Source organism: Montipora foliosa, chromosome 4 (genome assembly GCF_036669935.1).
Source record: "Montipora foliosa isolate CH-2021 chromosome 4, ASM3666993v2, whole genome shotgun sequence".
In the NCBI taxonomy this organism is placed as follows: Eukaryota; Metazoa; Cnidaria; class Anthozoa; order Scleractinia; family Acroporidae; genus Montipora; species Montipora foliosa.
The window spans coordinates 2,934,965-2,946,159 of NC_090872.1; the positions used below are offsets into that span (position 1 = coordinate 2,934,965).

Consider the following 11,195-nt stretch of genomic DNA (forward strand, 5'->3'; position numbering starts at 1 on the left):
AAACACAACAACATTTCCCCAAAACCAGTCCATGCTACGAGTCGCCATTTTGTAAGTACAAGGAAATGAAGGAAAAAGCCGTTGTCAATGTCACTTTTGAGAAAAATTCACCTTTATTATCATTCTAGGCAGATTTCCCTTAGGAGGATAAATCAGGATAGGTCAGGATAAGTCAGGTTAAATCCTCAGAATGGCTTTTTAAGACACAATGTCTCGGCTGTCTGCTGGTCACAGTCTTGGACCCTGTAATTTTTAGACTCCAGGGACCCGTTTCTCGAAAGTCCCGAAAACTCTTCGGGCCCGAAAAGCCACTTGTGAACATGCCAACCGCTTTATCGGGAACGCCGATCTTTTAACATGTTTTCAAGGTAAAAAAAACGCAAACTGACTGTGAAGTTTGACTACTCAAATCCTCTCCGTTCTTGAGATACAGAGGGAATTGTGACACACAGGGAATTGAGCACCGGGCTGTCACGCGGGAGGTCGTGAGTTCAACTCCTGCCGGACCAACACTCAGGGTCTTTAAATAACTGAGGAGAAAGTGCTGCCTTTGTAATTACATCTGCAAATGGTTAGACTCTCTAGTCTTCTCGGATAAGGACGATAAGCCGGAGGTCCCGTCTCCCAACCCTTGTTCATTAACTCTGTGGGACGTTAAAGATCCCACACACTATTCGAAAAGAGTAGGGGACAGTGTTCCCGGTGTTGTGGTCTGACCTTTCCAGCATGTGGTCGGCTTGGCAGGATTAGCTTGACGGGCTTCTGTGTGAATGAGACCACAATTGTGTATAACAGCCAGAAGTCAGGCTACTTAGCCAAGTGCTGGAGCCTCACTCAAGACTCAAGACTCAAGACCGGAAAATGGCCTGTAAAGTTTCGGGACTTTCGAGAAACGGGCCCCAGGGCCCAGTTGTTCAAATGGTGGAAAGCGTTATCCACCGGATAAATCACTATCCATTGGATATTCATCATCATAATCTTTCCTTAAAAAATAACCGGGACTGGGGACTGGTGATGAGAATGACACTGTGTAGGGGCGTCGGAGGGCTTTTACTTATAACAGATAATCTTTTAAGAAAATCCTACTAATTTCTCAAGTACGCAAATGCGTATTTGCGTAAAGGAAGCTACGCCCCTGTAGATGTTGAGCACATAAAGCACTATAACAATAATTATCCAAAGGGATCCATATTTTACTTCAGAATCATTGATGTTCAAAGAGCTCTCGTATCTTTTTAATACTTGGAGCATAGCGAGCTTGTCTCTGAATAGACTCTTCTCTCCAACTGAAAAACGATTGCAAAACAGACTTCGATTATTAAACTTTAAGGTGATGTTACAATCCACGCAACTTGTTTTGCAATGTCATTCAAGACAAGCTGCATGAAATACTGGCTAATGTATCAACACTTTGTGATACAAGCTGCTGAATCTGTTGCACGAAGTAAAATCCAGTTCTAGTTTTTCAAACAATTTTTTTAAATACAAAATTAGTGTTTTATCCAGTTGTGCAGTGTGGCACTAGTGCAACTTGTCTTGCAATGAACGAAATGATAAAGGAGCGAATCATATATTGAACTGTGGCTATGATATCAAGTGAAGCTATGACCTCGCAGTTATGAATGCAATCTTAGCAATTGCATAGAGAAGCCTGAAAATTCAGGACTCCAACAGGGTTTGAACCTGTAAACCTCGCAATGCCTGTCTTGCAACGTTGGCAACCAGTTTTACATGAGCAAATAATTTTGTTCCTAGTGATTCTAAGGCTGAACTTTATGGGGAAAGAAAAATCTCTTGACACTTTCAGTCCACATAATCATCCTAAAAAGGTGAATGAACCTGTTGCCAGGTGTAACACTATCATGACTATGGGCTACTAAGTTTCACACAAACTTACCATGCAATGGCATTGCAAAACAAGTTGCATAACAAGTTTAAAAATGTTTCCTTGTGGTGATAAAGTCATTGAAGTACTCTACTTTAAAACTGTTTACAAACAATAACAACAATCAATCCATGTTTCTCTACAATCCCTTAGCTTACCTAGTTTTAACTTTTTTCCACCTGTCTATGTGATTTCTTTTGAGGTCAACCAATGATGGAGCTGTATCAAGATCCTAAGGGACAAAAAAAGTGGATATCGTGTTTATAGTATGAGACGCAAGTGTAATACATGTATTTGCATGCTAAAGTTGAAGCTCTAAGTTTTTTGATGTTTTTTGTCAGCAGAACTCTAGAAAATCCCTGTCCAGTCGCGCGGGACAAGTAGATTTCATAGTTGGGCAAACAACTTTATCAGAGCACTTAACCATGAAAGTACCCTCCTAATCAATTAGAGAATTCAAAAGATATCTAGAGGCAAAAATATACAGCATTTTTCTTTTTTTGTCTTAGATAATTAATGAACTCAGGCAACTCCTGGGGCCATGGGCTCATAAGTTTGCTTGCCAGATGAGCAAGTTAGAATTTGAACTTCTTTTAGGCTTGGTAGGATATGAGCATTAATTTTTAGAGTACCTTAATTATTTTCTTGTGAGAATTTTGTAGCACAAGGATTAAAATGAAGAAAATCATAAATTAAAATAAAGCATTTAACATAAATCACAATCATGAGATGTGTGTCAGCTATACTCTGATAATAATTTTATTGTTTGCCTTTACAAGCTATTATCAAATTGAATAAAAGCTATGCTATTGAATGCAAAGTAGTTTTGCTTGTACTTTTGACCTCGAGTTTCTAGGTATAGATCTTCTTGTTGTGCATTATGAATATTATGTTCACTTGTGTTATGATCATTAAATTTTTGTACATGATTAACACGATGAAATTACAAGAAAAGTCACAGTTGGCTGATTTTCTTATGGAAAAAGGGGGGACCATAAAAGGAAAACTAAACTTTCAAGTTTAATCCACGAAAAATTGCTTTGTTTGTGGGAAAATGCGCTTAGCTATTGACCTAGTTTATACACATGCTGCTCCGACAACTAACAAAGTAATTATACTAAACATAAATTGATTAATTTTAAAACCTCAACCAGGTACCGGTAGGCTTTAACCAGATGCCCATTTACAAAGACAATCTCAGCAAGGTACCCATAAGAAGATGAAAGTATTGACCGTGTGGCCACTTTGTGTAAATTCCATACACTAAGGCTGCCTCCGCCTTACAGAGATCTACAGAGTAGTATATAAAACAACCTACTGTACCATAAGTTGCCAACAAAGACATGTGCTTACATAATGGATGTCTATAGTACAAGGTCCTTCGGGGCGGCTGATTTTTGACTCATCTGATTTCTCCTTTATTTTCAATGGATCTGGAAAACTGGATAAGAGAAAAAATTTATTGTAAGAGTCAAGTTGAGATACCACATTGATGAGTATACACTGAGTTTAAAGGGTGATTCAGGCCCATTTTATAAAACAAACGTTTCAGGCTTGGCATCCTATTAGTAAAAACGTTATCACCCCTGCCCAGATTTTGTTTAATTAAACATATGAATATTCCTTGAGAACTACTAGCCAAGTTTTTTGATAGATGCTCCAGAAACAAGAAAGCAGCACTCCTAACTGGATTTCTGACCATAAACTTGAATCAGTGTGCCAAGCATTTCAAAGACAACAAAGCATTGCTGTCAACTTGGCATTTTGTGGTACTACTCCATGGTTTGACAGATGGGTTAAAGAAGCCAACTCCTTTCCTTCCAATGTTATCTTAGACATTTTGCAGTAATTTATGGACAGCTGAACATGTTCTTCACCCCAAGAGTCAATCAAAGTTTCAGTACGTAGCCTTTTTACTTATAGAAAAACCTTAATTTTTGCTGATTGGTGTCAGAAAGACACATGACATCTTGTAACAAATGAACAAGTTAAATAAACAAGAAAAACTGGCACGGCATGGCCAAGATGGGCTTGGCACTCATATATTTTGGGGCTCTTGTACCAAGAACATTTCAATTACACAGTTTATGGAATGGCATGGTGCTGGGCCTTAAATTTTAGGCATCAGGGCCAAATTCAAGTTGGTGCCGTGCCAAAAAGGTTGTTGTTGCTTTTTGCTTGGGGAAAGTGGCTTGTGGTAGCCCATAGTACCAAAAAACAACATAATTTTACATCAAATCTGGTAACCATGTTCATTTTCATAGTGAAATTCCAGACAAACCCAGTCGCTATATTTCACGTATTAAATTGTGGGGAGAGAAGATTGGAATTGACAATGAGTGGAGACACGGGAGGCATCATGGGAAGAGGCGAAGGAATTCCTTCGCCTCTTCCCATGACACCCTGCATGCCTCAATCCATCCTTCGATTTCAATCTTCTCTCCCCACAATTTAATACGTAAAATATAGCGACTGGGTACGAGTCTGGAATTAAGCTGCATGCGCTTAACCTACACACGCCATACTAAGAAACATGCGTCAGCTGAATGAATCAAATTTAAAGTAGCGCATGCAACACACCGGAAGTGAAAATACCGTGTAAAATTGCGCGAACCGGAAATAAAACCTGCAGAAAACACTTGTCTTTATCTCCAACGTTTGCTCGGTGACCTACCTTGATCTTTTGCATGCACATATCATCCACAACGGCACTTCAAAGTTTTAGGGAAAATTGATCAAGTACAATATTCTGTAAACTATAAAACGCCCTTTTTCGATGTATCTTCAATTCTACTGGATAACTTTTTCTCGTACTCTCTGAGAAGTTAAAGAATTTAGGGAAATTTCCAACAAAGAAATAAAAACGGTAGGTTGCCAACATAGAGATTATAACATCATACAGGGTAAGTGCCTTTAAAGTATTACCCAAAAATAAAGTTGTAAAGATATTAATAGTTTGCCTACACTATGAAATATCCTTCTTTGGCATCTTTCATCGTTTCACAAAGACTATGAAAAACCTTTTCAAGCCTCCTTAATAAAATAACTATGATCAAATTTTTATCCCTTGAATTTTTAGGTTTATCACATAGTCTACCGTGAAACAACAAAAACACTGTTTACTGTTTGGAAATATCTCCATTGGTTCCGGGGATATTTAAGTTTGAAAAATGTGTAAAATATGCAAAAGAGAAGACTGATGACGTCATTCACTCAACCCAATAGAACATCGAGAATATAAATAGACCTGTCTGGGGCAATTTGCAACAGAGACCATTGAAACTTGGTGGGCTAATAGTTCTGCAGGCAACACACCTACAACTGTAAAGAAATTGGTTCCCATGGCAACTTACTCTTTTCCAGTCCTCTCTAACCTGATTTCAATATTTAGGTGATCTTAGGCTAGAAAAACATTTACCAAGGCCACAAACTCGACCTAACATCTTTAAATGCTTGCAGAATCATGAAGATGAGGCACCATTTGCAAATATCAAAACAGAATGCCAAAGGTGGCATGCAAAGCCTTTAATATCAGGGAGGCCTAGAACCCAGTATGTTGCCATGGTAACAAAAATGGTATGCTCATATTGTTGAGCACATCTACTAGAATCTTACTGCAAAGAATCAAGTATTCTGATACAAATTTCATGTAATACAATGTATCTTTCTTATGACGTCATCACTTGGCTAATTTGCATATTTAAAAAACTTGAATATCTCCAGAACAAAAAGATATATTTGAAAATGGTAAACAGCATTCTTCTTCTTGTATAGACTACATGTTTATGTCCCATGGCTTAGATAGGGAAGATGAAAATTTTGTCATAGTAGCACTTTAAAAGGGAAGATTTTGTACATAAAGCTACTAAAAACAAAACTGAATTTAAAAGTTCTACAAATTGAAATAAAAAACGTGTGACATAACTCTGTCTTTCATAGGTTTTTAGTCTCAGTTATCAGGCAACCCACTCCATGTGTTTGGAGCCAAGTATTGCTGAGACTGTAAAAAGTATTGGCAGTACTTTGTTAAAGTGAGACGGAAATGATGATAAACTACGAGAATTCACGGAAAAGGGCTGATCTGTCAGTAGTCACAAATGCCTCTTTTTGACGTTTAACATCAACCCATACTTCTAAATTGAATCTGTAGACAGTCTAGTATAGGAGAAATTCTCCTATACTATTTAATTATGGCTGAACTTGGTATATCAGTAGCCTTGCTCATAATAGTCAAGATAATTAATTATATTCATTTTGGTTTAATGTGCTCCTAATTAGTTCATGTAATATTAATTTGAACTTTACCTGTAAACATACTTTGGATCACTGTCACCATTCTGCAATAAAACATTAAATATGTTTTAAACAACAGTTACTGCTGCTAAAACCAGTACCACAACCATCTTTAATTTAAGCATAATGTTGAAAAAAACTTTTTGTTCTGAATAACAATAATTTAGCACACGTATTATTCATTCAGTTCCTGTAAAACTCCTTAAGGGTTTTAAAGGAATTCATATAAACAGAATCCTCCACTTCATGTTTAGAGTGTGTAATAATACTTATGCTACCATAAAGTACAGCAAGTCATTCTTTTAAGGAGGCTTGGAAGGGTTTTCAGCGAATATGTTACCCATTGCAATAATAAATTAACATTCATGCTGCTGGATTCAGCTGGTGAATCAGAACAGCTGGCCAAAAATAAAAATGTGACCTAAAATCACAAAAACTGGAAATACTTTTTGTTAGATGTGGTGAGCTATACCTTAAAAGTTAGCTCAGTGATCTCTCCTGATTTGTTGTATGCTAGTAAGATTCCTTGTTTCGTATTCTTCAAATTAAAAAAAAAAAACCTTTTGTAATTTTTTTCATCTTCCAACAACACTTTTTATATGAAAAACGCAAGCTCCACTTGACAGCTTTTCTCATAAATTATGTTAGGTATTTAAGAGAATTTAATGGGTTTTTTGAGATGTGAAGACAGAAATACTAGATCACAGAATTACCCCTAACCCCTAACCCCTAACCCTAACCCTAACCCTAACCTAAAATACTTTCCTAACAGTGAGTTTCTAGGGTCTTCAATACATGCCATCACCATGACAATAATTTGGAACAAGCGAACGCTCTCAGAAAATGCCTGATATAGTATTAGCCAAACACCAAAACGTTGCCCAACTGACAGGATTGCCACATATCTTTTTCTACAGATTGACTTGCCATTCTTCAATTTCATACAGTTCACACCTGTTCTCTTCTAAGATTGTCACTCAAAGACTTCACTCTGGTTTATAAAACCAAGTGATTTTACTCATCAGTGGAAGCTTGTTTAGGGGTGAAGAGATAAGGAAAATTAAAATTAAAATTTTGTTCTCAGTGACATTTAACATTCATTATACAGATTCAAAAAAAAAATCATTCAGAGCAGTTGCTTACTTTTTCAAAATGGAGTTATAGGAAGAAAAATTAAAAGCAGCCTATTGCCATTGTGCTTCACTTCAAAAACTCATTAACAACTCATGAGCGAAACTGTTCCAGCACATCAGGTCACCGATAAAACGTCACATGCATGACCTTCAAAAAGTGATAAAACACTCCTCACTGGAATTTTTTATATAACACATACTAATTAGACAGAGCTTGATTTTTTTGTATGCTAACATTCTCCTCTCACAATTTCAACCTTTTTTTTTAGACTCCAGAGAGGCATGCTTTTTATGAAATGTTTTTGACACTGTTCAATAAACTTGAAGGTCATGTTTTATCGGGTATAAAACCACATGGCATTTCTTCATGGTTTAAAACCTCAGGCTAAATGGTTGGTTTTTGGTCGAGATTTTACAGTACAGACCATTACCATGGAAATGGACCATTTCGGTAACTATTATTTCTCTCTCACAGGCAATTCAAGTCAAGCGAAACAATTGTAAAAAGTTTTAAAAAACAGAATTTAATTTTTTTCATCACAACAGTACAATAACACTATTATAGCAAGCAGAAGTTAGTTTTACGTGTAAAAGGTTACTGTTCAAAGTTCACGGATGGAGGATGAAGATTTCAAACATTAACCAAGTGGAGAAGTGTCCGACCACGCAAAGATATGATAAACAATTTACTTTTTAATAACCTCAATTCCTTGGGACCGTACTGGGGAATAATGGCTCTTAGTGGTTTTTGTGCCACAACCTCGGGCCAATATTCCTCAGTACGGCCCTTGCACTTGATTAGTACGAGGATATAAAACACTCTTGCTTGCTTAATTGAACAGTACTCAATTCACCTACACTTTGAGTGACAGACATGATGCTGTCTTGACTGCTTGATGGAGAGTCACTATCCTGGATGATGCTCTCCTGTAAATCAAATGCCTTTGTTCCGTAAGGTTTGTTCTGCATCCATGCTCGTGCTAAAGCGTACAGTGGCGTATCTTCGTTGAATTGTGCGAAATCCACACTTCGGTCAAACAGCTTCATGACAAAGCTGAAAGAAAAAGAAATGCCATGTCTTGAATCACTATCATGAGAATCTTCAATGCTCAACTTCAAGTTCAGTTAAAGGAATTTAAAGTCGGACTCTAACAAGGGTTAAGATGAAAAAGTTCTGCACATACAAGGGAGGACGGGTGGTGCATTGGTGAGAGCACTAACCTCCCACCAATGTGTGTGGGTTGAGTTTGTTGGTTCTCCACTCCGCTCTGAGAGGTTTTTTCCCAGGTACTCTGGTTTTCCCCTCTCATCAAAAACCAACATTTGATTTGATTATTTTGTTCTGATTTTAGTTGATTTGTAGTCTCCCTGATTAGTATCAAGAGCACTCATGCTCTGTTAAGGAGGCTCGAAAGGGTTTTCAGCTGAGCGCGCCCGCGTAAGCCACACACGCAATTCGTAAGCTGCTCGCGTCATCTCGTGATTCAAATGGGTCACCAGAAAATACCGCTAATTTCGCTCACCTTTCTCCTAATTCCTATACAAAGTCATATGGAATATACATAGACATATCCTATTCACGAAAACTACGAAAATTCTACAGAAACGGTTTAATAGTCACTTAAATCCGTTTGTGTTGGCCTGTAGCTCCACTCGCGCGCGGACTCGAACGAGCGGGTGACGTATGCGTAAATACTGATCTTGTAACCCCCTAATTTTTCCTGATTTTGCAACTTTACTCATTTATATCTCTGCTTCCGGATGGTGAATTTTTTTCATTTTTTGCCTGTTAGCGTAGATTAATTTAAACAGTTTGTCTTTCAAATTTAAAAAAAATTCTGTAGGTGAAAAAAAAATTAGAGCCACCTTTCAAAAAAATTTATTTTTCGGAAAAACTGACCTACAGATTTAATCCGTTTGTGTTGGCCTGTAGCTCCACTCGCGCGCAGACTCAAACGAGCGGGTGACGTATGCGTAAATACTGATCTTGTAACCCCCTAATTTTTCCTGATTTTGCAACTTTACTCATTTATATCTCTGCTTCCGGATGGTGAATTTTTTTCATTTTTTGCCTGTTAGCGTAGATTAATTTAAACAGTTTGTCTTTCAAATTTAAAAAAATTCTGTAGGTGAAAAAAAAAATTAGAGCCACCTTTCAAAAAAATTTATTTTTCGGAAAAACTGACCTACAGATTTTGTTGAATTTTAAATATTTTAGAGAGTATTTCTAACATTATCTGGTAAAGCTGAATGGGAAAATTTCACGTCCCGTTTCTTCAAAAATGGTCACATATGTTGATTTTAAGGCTCAAAGAAATGCCTAATATCGTTGCCATGGTAACGTTATTTTGGAGGAAAATATAATGTGAGAAATCTATGATAGGTACTTAATACCCTGGCCAAATTTCGTCATGATATGATTACCCTAACTGTATCTAAGGACAGAATATTTTTATTTGTTTGAAAAAAAGAGAAACTACTTCGAGCTTCCTTAAGGACGTTCGCGTGAAAATTGCTCAACATTGATTTTTTTCTGAAACTTTTACCACTGTAAGATGATGAGTTAGTTATGTCAGAAATGTAAAAAAAATGGGTAGTCACCGACTTCGTTTTGGAGAGAACAAGCCCGGAAAAACACCCAAAATGTGACAAAATCGGGCTTCGTTAGCGAATAAGGCCAGTGTCTGTAAACCCAAATATATTGCGATTAAATCTTTGAAGTGAAATCTTCTCTGCCAAATATTGTTTAAGTGGACTTATTAAGTGAATTTAGTCAACTGGTTAGGTTCCTTAAAGACCAAGTTCGCATTTAGGGACCACAGTTTCACGCGCCTTGCAGCCACAAGATGGCAGGATTTGATGTCCCGTGAGCAAAAATCTTGAAATTTTTTTAACTTCCCAAATTGATTTTTTGTTCATTTTTGGACAACGCGGAGATGATTGTAAATAAAATCCGTTTATGGAAAGAAAAATAGGGGTCACCGAACGTCCAAGACCGTTAAATCCAGGCAAAGCTATAGCAATGGCCTTTTGCCCTATCATTTCTCATTTTTATTACTTAGCTCGCGCGCTCGTGTATGACGTGGCGTGTGCATTTGTGTGCGCAGTAAGGATGCGCAGAAACAATTGGCGCGAACGTCCTTAAACAACCTTGAGACGTAGTTATTCATATAAATATTTAGTGATTATTATTATTATTATTATTATTATTATTATTATTATTATTATTATTATTATTATTATTATACAGAGTACCGGTACAACACATCACTGTTTTCAAGGACCTACCTTGCTAAAAAGAAGAACAATCCAGGAAATAATGAAAATATAAAAAAGGGAAAATTAGCAAAACATGAAGATTAAACATGATTTACAACTTACACAAAATCAGACCAAACTCACCAAAGAAAAGAAACAACTTTATGACTATGCAGTCAGGTACTTACGGTTCTGAGAAGTGCTATCACCATCTGATAGAAAAGAAAATCCTCTTAGGAGCATTTTATTAGGATTAGTTAACTTAAATTAAACAATATTTGAGATGATTCAAACATTACTTCAAAGCCATGACCAAGGTTAGGTAACTCTGATCTTTCCCTTGTGGTGAGAAAAACAGAGAAAGCTTCAGTTGACAACTCACCATCTAACCCAACATCTTTCTTGCGCCTTTTCCTTGGAGTTTTTCCTGTGAAATTACAACAATTAAATAAAATCCAATTCAATAATACTAACAACAGGAGATCGAGTATAGGCAGGTACAAAAGTTGGACTGGATCACCTTGGATCGCTCACCTCCGATCAACTCGGATAACGTTGATTCGAGTTGATCTAGTCTGACTTTTGTACCTGCCCGATTGAATGTTGTTGTAAAGCTACCATTCCCA

At 37.0% G+C, this 11,195-nt stretch overlaps 1 protein-coding gene across 1 annotated transcript in view; it reads right to left on the minus strand.

Annotated features, from left to right (window-relative positions):
* Positions 1 to 1,172: 1,172 nt before the first annotated feature.
* Positions 1,173 to 11,195, minus strand: part of LOC137999536 (protein lin-37 homolog) — a 24,805-nt gene continuing 14,782 nt past the window's right edge. The window contains exons 6-12 of the mRNA XM_068845328.1: positions 10,952 to 10,996; positions 10,754 to 10,781; positions 8,170 to 8,365; positions 6,191 to 6,222; positions 3,239 to 3,326; positions 2,044 to 2,117; positions 1,173 to 1,286 (exon numbers count right to left, since the gene is read on the minus strand). Coding sequence (XP_068701429.1) covers positions 1,205 to 1,286; positions 2,044 to 2,117; positions 3,239 to 3,326; positions 6,191 to 6,222; positions 8,170 to 8,365; positions 10,754 to 10,781; positions 10,952 to 10,996 — 545 coding nt within the window. The 3' untranslated portion in view covers positions 1,173 to 1,204. The remainder of the gene's footprint in view (positions 1,287 to 2,043; positions 2,118 to 3,238; positions 3,327 to 6,190; positions 6,223 to 8,169; positions 8,366 to 10,753; positions 10,782 to 10,951; positions 10,997 to 11,195) is intronic.